The sequence below is a fragment of the Eurosta solidaginis genome, chromosome 3 (genome assembly GCF_040869045.1).
Source record: "Eurosta solidaginis isolate ZX-2024a chromosome 3, ASM4086904v1, whole genome shotgun sequence".
NCBI lineage: Eukaryota > Metazoa > Arthropoda > Insecta > Diptera > Tephritidae > Eurosta > Eurosta solidaginis.
In genome coordinates, this window is record NC_090321.1 from 55,870,670 (window position 1) to 55,884,686 (window position 14,017).

At 38.1% G+C, this 14,017-nt stretch overlaps 2 protein-coding genes across 13 annotated transcripts; both read left to right on the plus strand.

The window, feature by feature from the left end:
• Nucleotides 1-1,235: 1,235 nt before the first annotated feature.
• On the plus strand, nucleotides 1,236-9,416 carry LOC137243749 (T-complex protein 1 subunit eta-like). 11 transcript variants are annotated; one of them, XM_067771814.1, is made up of 10 exons: nucleotides 1,236-1,338; nucleotides 1,889-1,954; nucleotides 2,016-2,493; nucleotides 2,558-2,784; nucleotides 2,845-3,074; nucleotides 3,132-3,471; nucleotides 3,525-4,052; nucleotides 4,096-4,229; nucleotides 7,842-8,166; nucleotides 8,226-9,416. In XM_067771814.1, the coding sequence occupies exons 7-9, from the start codon at nucleotides 3,887-3,889 to the stop codon at nucleotides 7,863-7,865; spliced, it is 324 nt and encodes a 107-aa protein (XP_067627915.1). In that variant the 5' UTR covers nucleotides 1,236-1,338; nucleotides 1,889-1,954; nucleotides 2,016-2,493; nucleotides 2,558-2,784; nucleotides 2,845-3,074; nucleotides 3,132-3,471; nucleotides 3,525-3,886; the 3' UTR covers nucleotides 7,866-8,166; nucleotides 8,226-9,416. The 11 variants fall into 11 exon arrangements, with proteins under 11 accessions (XP_067627915.1, XP_067627912.1, XP_067627913.1 ...); XM_067771811.1 differs by having other exon boundaries at nucleotides 1,244-1,954; nucleotides 3,525-3,813; nucleotides 3,869-4,052; XM_067771812.1 differs by having other exon boundaries at nucleotides 1,244-1,954; nucleotides 3,525-3,813; nucleotides 3,879-4,052.
• A 482-nt stretch (nucleotides 9,417-9,898) lies between these two features.
• LOC137246380 (zinc finger protein 277) lies at nucleotides 9,899-11,797 on the plus strand. 2 transcript variants are annotated; one of them, XR_010951460.1, is made up of 4 exons: nucleotides 9,899-10,210; nucleotides 10,266-11,176; nucleotides 11,237-11,605; nucleotides 11,661-11,797. XR_010951460.1 is itself a non-coding variant. In XM_067777473.1 (3 exons), exons 1-3 carry the CDS (start codon nucleotides 9,958-9,960, stop codon nucleotides 11,474-11,476), a joined length of 1,404 nt encoding a protein of 467 aa, XP_067633574.1. In that variant the 5' UTR covers nucleotides 9,899-9,957; the 3' UTR covers nucleotides 11,477-11,753. The 2 variants fall into 2 exon arrangements, 1 of the variants encoding a protein (XP_067633574.1); XM_067777473.1 differs by having other exon boundaries at nucleotides 11,237-11,753.
• Nucleotides 11,798-14,017: the final 2,220 nt, after the last annotated feature.

Consider the following 14,017-nt stretch of genomic DNA (forward strand, 5'->3'; position numbering starts at 1 on the left):
ATCAGCGCCTCATACAAACTTTCTATCACAAACTTAAGGGGGCTTGCGCAAATGTGATGTAAACAACTGTGTACGTGTGAGTTTTTGTCTCCTTCTTATACACCAACATGGCCTACTGATTAAGTATATAGCCGTACTGCTCACTCTCATTCCTTTTCCTGGATCAGTGCTGACACTCTAACTATCAAAAAGTGTCATAAATGATTGTTTACTGTAGATATCAGGTTTGATTGTTATACTATCATAAATGACCATTGTTATATTCCGCCAAAAATGAAACAATGCTTTTTGCTTTTTATTTACTTTATTTCATTACGTTTTTAATTTTGTACGTGATAAAAGCATACGTGTTTCTTATTTGTTTAAAATAAATAGTTTTATAAGAATTCGAGTTCAAAATTTTCAATTTAAATTCAGAAAATAACAAAACAACAGAAGAGCGCTTTCCTCATGCGGAAACACATTTAAAAATGAATCACCACTAACCACTATTATTTTTCGTGTATCAATTTTTTGAGTGCGCCCCATACATTCCGCCAGCTTTTGGTATTTTTTAATATTATTTTCGATTTTTTTTTTCTTTTAGCATGGAGCTTTGAAATGCTCTCTTTTTCATTTTTTAAACTTATTTTTTATATGGTTTTCGTCGGTTGAAAATGGCGGAATTTAAAAAATAACAAAACAACCGTGATAATCATTTGATTGTCATATGACAGTCAGTAGTGACAACCTGATTAAATCGGATAATCTGTTCTCGCATACATAAAATTCCGTTGAGAATTATGTATCTGTCTCACATGCATTATGGTATCTGCTGTATGTTCTTTTGTTCTGTACCAGGTGTCCGAAGCCTTCCCAGTTTCAGTCCTTTTTCATGATTATAGGCTGTCGTTGGGAACATGCGGACATGCGTGAGCGAACAAAGGAACATACATAAATTTGAGTATCAATGTTTACGTCATCGCAGGATCAGCATTGTCAATTACAAGTGTGAGTGTATTACCCTGTAAAAATCGTGTGACCAAAAACGCACCCAGACACACGAAATTTTGACAGGGGTGGCGATTTGGAATGAAAAATTCTCCAAATGAAATAGCATGTTGACAAATTTAGCTTTCCCACAATGTATCGTGCTCTCTCGCACCTATTATTTTTATAGGGATAGCAAAATACGTCATTTTTCGTGCAAAAAAAATCCGCCATTTCTAATTCAGCAGAGACAACAAAACATTTGGTGGTCGAAAATTTTTTCAATTTAGAGAGTTTTAAATGGAATATCTCCGGAAAGATTTAAAATTAAGAGGGAGTTCTCCAGATCACATATATATATATTTTAAAGTGCGCAAACTTATAATTTAAAAGTTATTTGGTGTTAAAGTTTGCAAATTTCTATACAAATTTTATATGTGTATACGTATATATATGTGGCAGCACAGCTTTGTAATGTCATCAATAAAATATATGTATATATATATGTGCATGTTGCTGCAAAAGCGCGATTGATTTAATAAAAACATTTATAATAAGTGAAAACAATGCAAAAATGAAATGTGAAATATACAAAAATGCAATTTAAGTTTATCGTTGCCAATTTATATAGATATGTATGTGGATTAAGGTTTTGAAAGATGTGTAAATTGTAATTTAAAGTGCTATAGAAATTTGCTAAATTTGCAAACTTTAACAACAAATAACTTTTAAATTATAAGTTTGCACACTTTAAAATATATATATTTGTGATCGGGAGAACTCCCTCTTTCATTTGATACCAAGTTTTACCCCTAACTCGGGGGGTGCTATTCTAAAATTTTCCCAAAGTCTTTAATATACAATGATTTTTGCTGTTTATTTCGACAATTTTTTATTTGATTTTTGTGCTCATCGAAAGACATCACAATTATGTAGCACCATGCCGCGAATTATGATAAAAGATGGTGTGTGGAGAAACACTGAGGTAAGCATTTGACGCGACTGGTTACTCTTGGCCGTTTATTAACTAAATTGATAACTTTCAGGATGAAATCCTCAAAGCAGCTGTAATGAAATATGGTAAAAACCAGTGGTCACGTATTGCATAACTGCTGCACCGCAAATCTGCCAAGCAATGTAAGGCACGCTGGTACGAATGGCTTGATCCTAGCATAAAGAAGACAGAATGGTCATGGGAGAAAGATGAAAAGCTTTTGCATTTTGCCAAATTAATGCCAACACAATGGCGTACAATTGCGCCGATTATTTCAGAGGGTTAACTGGCACCAATTGTTCACACCAAATTGTTAGGTACAGGATTCGCCACGGGTAGGTGAGGTTGGCAATCACAACCCCCTGAATCATTTTGGTCGGCAGGTATGCCGCGGATATATTCTTGGCACTTGTTATTGATGGCTTTTATGATGCCACCAACACAACCTGGACAGACGCCAATGCTCAGTCAACCACCCAAGCCCGGTCAACCTCCAATACCCGGACACGTCCGGACGTCCTGGTTATAATGTATGTTAATACAACTAATAATTTACAAATTTGCTGATGATTATTTTTGTGTTATTTTATTTAGCAACCACCTGCACCTGTTACTGGTAAATATCAACAGCCGCAACAGTATGATCAAGCCCAACGCCGTTTAGATCCCGATCAGATGCCAAATCCGATAAGCGTTATCATTGATAATCAAAATAGCGCTGGTGGTGCTTTTATTACTAATGAACAGGGTTTATTACAACCATTTGTGACCACAAAATATGTGGTAGAAGATCAGGGTAACTCCTCGCCACGTTACGTTAGGTATCGATAATCGAAATTAATGTTTTGCTTGGCAATTACCTTGATCTTTCTTCTTTGCAGGTCGTCTTTGTATTGCATACCTGCAACAGCTGATTTATTAAAAACAACAGCTTTGTCCATTACACTTACCGTCTCACCAATGGCACGCACGGTTGAGGGTGAATATGAGCCACCCATTGTAAATTTTGGTGAATTGGGTGCAATTAGATGCAATCGTTGCAAGGCTCAATAGAAACTTGTAGATGCTGGTCGTCGTTTCCAATGTCTAATGTGTAAAGTAACAAGAGATGGTAAAAAAAATCTTTCACTTTTACTTGTGTTCATTGATCCATATTTTTTCTCAACAGTGCCAACTGCATATTTCCAACATTTGGGCCATACCGGACAGCGTGTCAATAAATATGAATGTCTTGAACTTGTATTGGTTACATGAGTATTTGTGTAAAAAATGCTTGGGTACCGATAGCTCCCATGGTAAACCTCAACTCATATCCAACATCAATGCCTCGCATTCAATTGTGGCACTGTACGCACTACATTGGGTTCACGTAGTATTGACAAGCATATTGTTGATTCCAGTGGTAAGGCCACAATTTCAAATGATGGTGAAACCATTATGAAACCATTGGATATTGTGAATCCAGCCGTAAAACTCTAGTAGACATCGCCAAATCTCAAAATGCTGAGGTAAGTTTTTTGTTATATTAGAATGTGTAGAATAAAAATGTTTCTCTTATGAGGTCGGCGATGGCACCACTTCAGTAGTATTTTAAGCATGTGAAATCTTAAACAAAGTTAAGCCAGATGTTGAGGAAGGCGTGCATGCACGTATCATCATTAAAGCTATACGTAAAGCATTACAATTATGCATGCTAAAATATGACATGGCTGTACATGTCGAAGCGCCAATCAAAGGAGCAACAAAGTGTTATTGGAAAAATGATCTGCCACAGCAATGTCCTCTAATGTCCAAGAGTATCAGAAAATTGTTGATGCTGAATGGCGTATTCTGTAGAATAAACTAGCTAAGTAAGGCGCCAATGTTGTGTTTTCTAAATTGCCAATTGGTGATGTTGATACACAGTATTTTGCAGATCGTGATATGTTCTGTGCTGTTCATGTACCAGAAGAAGATTGGAAACGTAGAATGAAAGCTTGTGGTGGTGCTGTTATGACTACAGCTAATGATATTAATTCAAGTGTTTTGGGTCAATGTGATTACTTTGAAGAACATCAGGTTGGTGGTGAACGTTTCAACATTTTCCAAGGTTTGACATTAATTTCATTTTTATAGTTTATAATTATTTAAAGGTTGCGTTAATGCTAGAACAAGTACATTGATTTTACGTGGCAGTGTTGAACAATTTTTGGAAGAAACTGAGCTTCGTTACATGATGCTAAATTGCTTGTGCGGCGTACAATTAAACATGATTCTGTTGTTGCTGGTAAGTCAAAATACAAATTGAAAAAAATGTCTAATCTTAGGGCCTCATTCTCTATTACGAAACGAACTTTCGATGCGGATCAGAAACGAATCGCTAGTGTATTTGCACTATGTTAAACAATGGCAACTTATCACTTGACAATTACTTTTGCCTTCCTGTTAGTTAGAAAGGTAAAGACCGAACGAAAATGATAGAGAATGCCATTGCTAGACGATATCGTTTGGAGGCGAATCGTTCGTCTGAGCTATCGTTCGCAATACAGAATGAAGCCTTTAAATTGTTAAGTAATATAATGAAAAGATTGTGTCCAAATACCCCCAGCGGGTTAGGGGTCAGAATTTATCTGCGGTAGGTATGCCTGTCGTAAGAGGCGACTAAAATACCAGATTCAAGGGGCTGTGTAGCGCAACCCTTCAGGTTGCCAGCGCAATATATAGCTTCTCCAAACCCAATTATCAACCTCACCTATCCGCGGCGAATCCTGTTTCACTAACAGACAAGGATCTGGGGGAGGGGAGGGGGGGGGGTGGATAGGGAGGGATGGCCTGAAGGTTTAATGTGGCCACATAAATCGTTCCCGAGATAGTCGGGCTAGCACTTTAATGGTGCTGTGTTACTGGAGCGTACCGGATCTGTATCCGGCTAAAGGACCATCACATCGATAACACTCCCCAAAGCCTTCGGGGAGCAACCTTATCGCTACAAAAACAACAACAACATTGTGTCCAAATCCCGAAAAAAAACTATAAAATTTGTGTCAGTGAAATGATAATTATTGCTTTTGGTTGTTAGTTTTGAGGCATCGTCATCGAGTTCCTTCTGATCGTATATGCCGGTTCTTTTGCATTCTTTTACATGCATAAAGTGCCGTTGAAGCCTTCCTCACCCTCTCCTCCACGTTGAGCTTCCATGACAGCTTACTGTATAGGATCATTCCTAGATAATTTGTGCAAGGTTTCTCCCGTAGGGTCGCCCCTCCTAACTTAGGCCTGGTCCAATTAGGGACCTTGTACCTCTTTGTAAACAAGACCATATGCAACGTCATCTGCGTAAACCGTAAGTTTTTCTGGTCCCTCGTAGAATCCCCTAAGCAGCTGGTTAATGACCAGCGTCCACAGCAGAGCTGATAGCACCCCTCCCTGCGGAGTGCCCCTGTCCACTAATTTCGTGGCCGCGTACAATCCCCATTGCGATGTAATCTTACTGCAGTTTAACATGCAGTCGATCCATCTGGGTAAGGCTGGATGTACTTTAACGTAATGAAAACCATCAATAATCGCTCATTTAGAAAGCCCCGGCAATGCTTAAGAAGACTTCTACAGCATATTCCTTATATTCCAGGGCTTTTTCTATGCCTATTACCACCCTATGCAATGCGGTGTCTACTGACTTGCCTTTGGTGTACGCCTGTTGTGTTGTGGAGAGCAGCTTTTCATCCACGTTGGACTTTATGTAAACATCTAGCAGCCTCTCAAAGGTTTTGAGCAGAAATGATGGTAAGCTATTGGGTCTATAATCTTTGGGATACACGTGACCGACCTTCCCCGCCTTTGGTAGGAAAGCTACACGAGCAGTTCTCCAAGAGTGCGGTACATGATTCAGTTTATGCACCCATCGAATATTATTTTAAGCCATCCCACGACCGCCCTACTTGAAACTTGTAGCATAGCCGGACATGTACCATCTGAGCCCGGCGATTTCACCAACACTACGAGGTCCTCAGTAGTGTAATTAGGCAGCATATATGAATGCAGCTGTTTCCTTACCATTACTACAGCTCGCACCCGTCCTTCCGTTTGCGCATAGTAAACGCCAAATCCGCGCGCGCTAATTCCAGAAACCTTTCCTCCCGATGGAAGCCACGGCTCCTGGATCAGCGCGTTAGGAGGAGGAGTTCGCTCGACGCCACTTTACTTTGTTGGAGGTTTATCTGTAGGACTCGCAGCACCAATGGGCTGCTTGTCACCCTCCAGCACCTTCATCGGGACGTCGTCGTCCTCCCCTAGCCCTTTTGGTTTAGAGTGTTCGAAGCCCCCTTCAGACTCTTGTACCTGTTGTGCCGGGTGTTCCTCTGTGCGACTCACAGCACCATCTGGCTGTTGGTCCCCTTCTAACACATTCGGAGTGACGTGGGCTACCTCCACCTGTCTTTTTTCCCTTAGGCTTTTGAGGTCCTTTTCGACTTCGCCCACGTCCAGCGTGTTAGGACTTTAATACCCGCGACTTCTTTTCCTGAGTCGCATATAAATTTTGCCTGTACCTAAGGACATTTTTCCAAGCTGCGCGTACAATATATCCTCCGCCTGCTTGTTTATTTGGAAGATGTATAACTGACCTTCCTCCGTAGGCCGAGATACAGTAAGTACCTTCCAATCCTGTGCCGGTATGTTCGGATTCTGATTCTGAAAAAGTCGCATTGTATCCTCCGACTTCATCACGCATGGTATCCATACCTTAACTTTTGGTACCTTGGGGATTTGCGCTTTATCCACCATCTCAAAACGCGCGTTCGTGCCCTGCTTTTGGGGGTTTGGAACCACTTCCTCCAGCCACCGCAAGCTCGCGATGTTGTCGCACGCTATCATCTTCATACCATTATACCATCCCCCGAATCAAAGGTTGGAAGGAGCTTACTTGGTTATTCCCGCATCATCTTAAGCTCCTTTTCTACAGATCTCCACCTTTCACTAGTCATCTGTTCGAAAGGACTGCTACGATCAACCAGCGCCACAGTCAGTGACTGCTTTGCCACATCACTCATTTTCTCGGGAAAAGCCGGCGTCTTAGTGTTATTTCCCTTTGGCACCTCCGAGAAAGTCGGAGTCTTAGCGTTATCTCCCTTTGGCTTATCTCCTACTTCCATAGTTGGAACTTCCCTCTGACTCGCAGCCTTCGAGGTAGTTGCTACCTCGCTATTGGGGCCCATCTGTCTTACAGCTTTGGGCCTACTTGTGTTGTCTATGGGACTGCCCTGCGTCGCGGCTCTGGGACTGTGCCCTTTCTGCCATTCGACGCTTCTTCCTCCTCATACCGGTTGCAGAACCGAGGGTTTCTCGCAGCAAACCTTTTGAACTGCCTTCGACCTACTTCTACCGCCTCATGAGCCCATGCCAAGCGCTCGATCTCCTCTTCTGTTGGGTCCACCACTGCTCCCAAGCACGGTCGACATTTGGCATGTTTTAAATAAGGTCACCGATGATTTGGTTGATGAAAATATCAGGTTTCGCGAGGCGACAAAACTGGAGAGATTGGGGAGATAGCTGTTTATTTTATTACAAAGTTCATCGATGTAGGAAACAATAGCATAGGCGTAGAAGCAATAGGGACTCCTGGTGGGAAAGGTAGCTATTGATATGTAGAAGTTAAGCAGAAGTTTGAATATGAGTTTTTTTAAGTTATAGCAAAAAAAGCGTTGAGGATTTTTAATATCTTACCAGGTACCTTCGTACATGTTTCTAAGAATGAAGAATAAAACCTATTCAAACTCAATTTTCACCAGGACAAAGCCGCTGAGACCTCGTTATACTTTAACATACAATACGTTACCCCATTTTAGCACAACTATCATTTTTTGATTTTATTAAATTTTATAAAATATTTCTTCCTCTACAGTTCTATTTCGGTATTGGATGGTAAATATGGCTTTCGCATTTTCTCCATCAATAACTGTGAAAAGGTGGAAGAAATCTATGCGTGTAAATCTCACATATTATCTTGGTCGAGCGTTTCTTCAATAGCTCTCTAGTGGTGATGGTGACAGCAGAGAAACCCAACTGTTTACAAATGTTACACTTCAAAAAGAATCAAAATATCTTCCATTGCGTCTACGGCTCAAATAGCCACAGTATATGAATGAATCGGTTGCACGAACTGGGTCTGAATACTGAAAAAGTACACATATTCAAAATCGATGAGGAGACTGTGATGATGGTATAGGGTGAGTTGTTGAATAGCATACGAAAACCACTTTAACCCATCTATATATTTGCATTACAGCTAAAGCTTTACAAACAGCAAAAATTGCTGGCGCCAAGCAATTGGAAAAGGCAGTGAAGCATTCATAACACTGTACGGATGGTGTAAAGTTAGAAACTGCTGTTGTAACAGCTGCCACCGACACAACGGTCATCTCTACTTCGCCGAGTAGCGGCTCGTCCGACTATCTATCGAAGACAGTATAATCATATCTTTTTCCAACACAGGTTAGCGATGTGCTTGCACAGGAAAAGATTTCAATTGGAAAACAAAAACCAATTAAGAGAGTTTATTTATTGTTAAAGTATTTTCTTTTCTTTATATCAACAGTATTAATTTAAGTTGCAATATCACGTTCATATATAATAAGGGATGTGATACGATTGCTGTCGGAATTAGATTTGAAACCAATCAATACTCCTGCTAAGGGTTGTAGAATTATTGCTTGAATAATTAGATTTAGAACAATAATAAGTCTGACTTTATTACAAGTCGTACATTTTTAAATTCATCAATTACGACAGCAATCGGATTCCACGACACCTTTGAATATTCTTGATTTGAAAAAAGAGTAAACGTAATCTGAATTTCTACTAAGCTTTAAGTTGTAGATTATTCAAATAATTGAAGTTTTTTCTGAAGCTTAAAATTATTTTCTGCTCGCTTAGAAAAGATTTCAATTGGAAAACAAAAACCAATTAAGACAGTTTATGTTATTATTAAAGTACTTACTTTTCTTTATATCAATTGTATTAATTTAAGTTGCAATATCACGTACATATATAATAAGGGATGTGATACGATTGCTGTCGGAATTAGATTTGAAACCAATCAATACTCCTGCTTTGGGTTGCAGAATTATTGCTTGAATGATTAGATTTAGAACAATAATAAGTCTGACTCAATTAATAGTCGTACATTTTTAAGTTCTTCAATTACGACAGCAATCGGATCCACGACACCTTTGAATATTCTTGATCTGAATTTCTACTAAGCTTTAAGTTGTAGATTATTCAAATAATTGGAGTTTTTTCTGAAGCTTAAAATTATTTTTTGCTCGCTTAGAAGAGATTTCAATTGGAAAACAAAAACCAATTAAGCGAGTTTATTTATTATTAAAGTTCTTCTGTTTTATATGAACTGGATTAATATAAGTTCCAAGTTCATGTACATATATAATAATATTGAAAATAATAAATATTGAAAATTCAATTTTTTTGGTTCATATTTTATTCATATGGCTGCTCCAGGTAAAGTAAATCTGCAGGTAAAATTCACGTTATATGGCGGTTATATAAATGGTAAAACCGCAGTAAAATTGATTGTCAAATGACTCGAAAATGTAGAGTGAAATGACGGAAAAATTACCGCCATTTGACGAGCATAGTGACGTGTGTGAGCAGCACAGTGCTATGCTCACATCCTATAAGTGGGAGCGGAATGCACGATCACATTAATAGGAACGAAACGCAAAATTTGGTCACAAAAGTTCATCACGCCCATGCAAACGTGACTATGAATATAACCGCTGCAGAAAGTCACAATGACCGTAAAATGACTAGTAAAATGACGTGGAGCGTTTTTGCAGGGTAGTAAAACTATCAGCGTTTCTTGTAGGGTTATTGGGATATGGTAACCGCGTTTCGACTATTGTGAATACGTATCAGCTGATTTTGATTAATTTGTGCAACACTTCTGTGTCGTTTCAAACAAACCTCAAAAATTTGGTTATTTGCTTCAGATATTTAAAAAAATGGACGGAATAAATTATGAGAACGAAGTACTGCCATCGCTCATGTTCAATCAAATCGGGACACAGCGGTCTACAAACAACACCGAGCCAAAACCATTACAATGCGTCAAATGCACTATTGTTTATAAATTTCCAACAGAAAGAGATGATTATCTCGCACACTTGTTTATGGAACACCGCTTAGTGATTGGCGATGTCGAAGATATTGCACTGCTAGACGAATATTTAAAATATTGGCAAAAGGACTTCACAGGTTTGAGTATAAGATACACAAATTAATATAAATAAATAAACTTCATCTTTCATAGATCATGAATTGGAAGAATTTTGCACCACAATGCTCTTAGATCAATTGCCAGATGGAACACCTGCAAAAAATGAAAGATACTATTTGCTCTGTGATATATTACCTAAGGATTATGAATTGCGTCAAAAGCTAAAGCAAAAACGTTTAGAACTTGCACTCGCACAGCATCAATACGAACGCACCGATCGTAATTTCACCAAAGAGTGCCTTTACTGTCGTGATGTAGTCACTGGTTTGCGTTCTGATTATCTTGAACATCTTTTCAATAAGCACTTCTTACAATTGGGTAAACCCGAAAATTTGGTATATATTGATGAATTACTTGCAAAAGTGCAATACAATCTCGAGAATTTAGTTTGCCTCTACTGTGAAAAAGTTTTCAAAGATCGTGCGGTACTCAAAGAACATATGCGCAAGAAAGCACATAAACGTATTAATCCAAACAATAGTAATTATGATCGTTTCTTTTTACTGAATTATCGTAGTGAAAAAGCAAAACCACAACAACATTATAAACCAAAAATTTGTAATAAAAAGAAAGTAACAAATCAACGCAAGTTGCAGATCGAAGCATCGGCATCAGAAATGCGTTCACCTGAACTGGCAACATCACCAGAAGGGGATTTTGAACGTCGTTTTGCAGTGCGCAATCAAAGTGATGAGAGTGATTCAGATTGGTCTGATTGGGATGATGATATGGGAAAAATGTCACCGCTTAATTGTCTGTTTTGTAAGCATCAAGAAGAATTCTATGATGCTTTAAAAGCACATATGTTAGAAATACATGGCATGAACTTTCAAGCAGTACTGGATGGATTAAATTTTTATCAAAAAATTAAAGTGGTTAACTATGTAAGACGCCAAATATGTCTATTTCGTTGTGTCACATGTAATCTACGTTGTGAGCATCAAGTGAGTAATGTTAACGTTTAATTTATTGTATTATTTGCAATATACATACTATATCGATAGGATGCATTGCTGCAACATATGAAAACAGAAGAACATTTTGGTTGTGGCACTAAAAAGCAATGGGATAAACCAGAGTATTTCTTTCCCACCTATGAAGATGATGGACTCTTATGCGTGCTCGATGATAGTCCAAATGATGATATGGATGACGCTGTGGTGCCAATAATATCCGAAGACACACGTGCGAAAATAAATAAAGATGCTGAGCATTTATCATTAGAGAATTTTAAATTTTTATAATCAAACATGCAAGGGATATTTTTATACAGCATAGTTAAGAAGTTATAAACAACTAAAACTAAGAATGACGAAAAAAATGCTTATGCTATAATTTAATATGAACTGAATAGCAGCGTCAATATGATTTTGGTAAGAATTAGTGCTGAGTTGAATATGATTTGTTTTTAAGTTTTTCTTCCGTTAGCGTTAGATGTGTACCGGCGCTTTACAATTGTACAACACTGGCGCATCAAGAATATAGAATTACAAATGTAGCCAATAGATTTAGAAAATTAAAAGATCACACTCTCAAAACCGAAAGAATAAGATGCCTTATCTCAAAATTTGGATATACAATATCAAGGTATGAAATTTTGAAGCAAATTTAAGGTACCCATAGTCTCTTCTAATATTTCCTGTTCATTTTACCAAATGACAAAGCTTTGGCGATCCCGCATTTTTCCCGAGCCATTTTTCCATCCCGAAATCGCGCGATTATGTTTGTTAAAATCCCGATATCTCGGAACTTTCTGGAGCTCTTATATTCCTAATTGCGTCGGCTCCTTTAATTTCTCTTACAAAACTTCGGGATGGGACCTACATACATGTTGTATGCCGACTCCGAACGGCATGTGCATGGCAAATGAGTTTTCACTAAGAAGCTTTTAATGGCAGAAATACCCTCGCTTGCCAAATCACTGCCGAAGGGTGACCCCACATAGAAAAACTTTCTTCAACTTAGAAAAATTTAAAATTTTGATGTTGCCCGGTGCGAGAACCCAATGTCTTCGGTGTGGTAGGCGGATGGCGCTACCACCACAGCTTGACGGCCGTTCATACACCATTTATAAATGTACACCACGAGATCCACCGGATAGAAAAATGTATGTTTCCTTTGAAATCAGAAAATTGAGATTTGTTACTTTAAAAAAAAAGTACTATACCAGAAAAGGAGGATTTCCTGTGATTTCAAATGGAACTTTCAAAAATAAAAAACCGGGACATGAATTAGAGTTTCAAAAATACAATATAAAATATCGAGAAAGTCCCGAAACCCCTGGATAACCGACATTGTCCAGGGATTTCGGGATGGAAAAATGTCTCGGCAATAGCGATACTCGGGATTACCGGGACTCGATGCCTTGGGAGTAAATACAAATACAAAGGTCAATTTCTGTATTCAGCGTTCTTAAACACTTTATTTCAACAGGTGGGTTTTGGAAACTATTTTTGAGGTGGGGATCGACTTAAGTCCCTGGTATTGTGTTTTAAACCCGGTGTCTTTGTTATATGATACCTATATACATATGTACAAAATTCAGTTTTCTCAAACGAAAATAGATCTTAATTTTAACCGAGGCACGGTAATGGAGAATATCTAAAATTGTACATGGTCTTGTGAGGGAAGTGAACACATCTGAAAGCGAATATGAAGTCGAGAGGTAGATGGCGGTATGTAATAATTTGTATGTCAGCCGGCTTGTCGAATGACAGGATTTGTCAAATAAGTAGCTATTGAACACTCATTACAAGTGACGAACTAAAATAATCGGAGATTTAAATCGGAACAAAAACACTCATATAAAATATCGATTCAGACACCAACAGCAAAACCACTTTGAAAATGTTTACGTATATTTTTAGAAAAGTACCACACATCCATCTATTGATGGAATTTCGGATCCGTCTTTGAACTCTTATGTTCGGATATTGGTCAAACGCACCTTAATCTAGCTGAAATATTTTTTTTTTCATCATTTTGTGGGGATACAAACGAAAAAGCTATAAAGCCACAACTAATTTCTCTCAAAGTAGTCCATGTATCACAACAGTGCTACATATACTGTGATTAAATACTAAAAAGAGTTTTGACTGTCAAAATCAAGCAGTATTAGGATTTAATTACTTAATACTTTCCACTATATATACGTCCCATAAAGTTTTGCTGCTATTTCCTGTTAAGTACTCCATACACTTCTTTGTGAACATCAACGGAGAGCTGTGATGAGCTCTGAAATCTACACAAAGGCAAATTATTCCGTCTAAATTCTTTTGCAAACTCACGCACTGCTGCCTATTCAGTTCATTTCCAACAGAATCTGGGATTCAACTTGCAGTTTGCATTGACTAATATTTCAAAAGACGAAGCCAAGGTTAACGCCAACTATAAAATAAGTGGTCATGAGTCCATTGAAATTAATATAAAAGGAAGGCAGGAAAGATGCAATAAGCTCGTGAAAGTAATAAAAAAGTTCCGCTTTGACAATATTCTATTTGCTGAAGAGATAGCAAAGCTAAAATATTCGAAAATTGACGTACATACTTTTAACGAATCTGGGAACATTTTCAGTGAAAAAATAAAGGAACCTATCAAAAAAATGATTACCCCTAGAACGGTTACACAAAAAAGAAACTTTGATGGGTGTTTTGATGCTAATCTGCTCGAAATGAAAAAAAGAAAAATTTAATTATATAAATCAGCAAAATGGAGCAACTCCCAGGCAAAGTGGCAGAACTATAAACAGTACAGAAATAGGTATACCAAAGAACTTTAAAACGCGC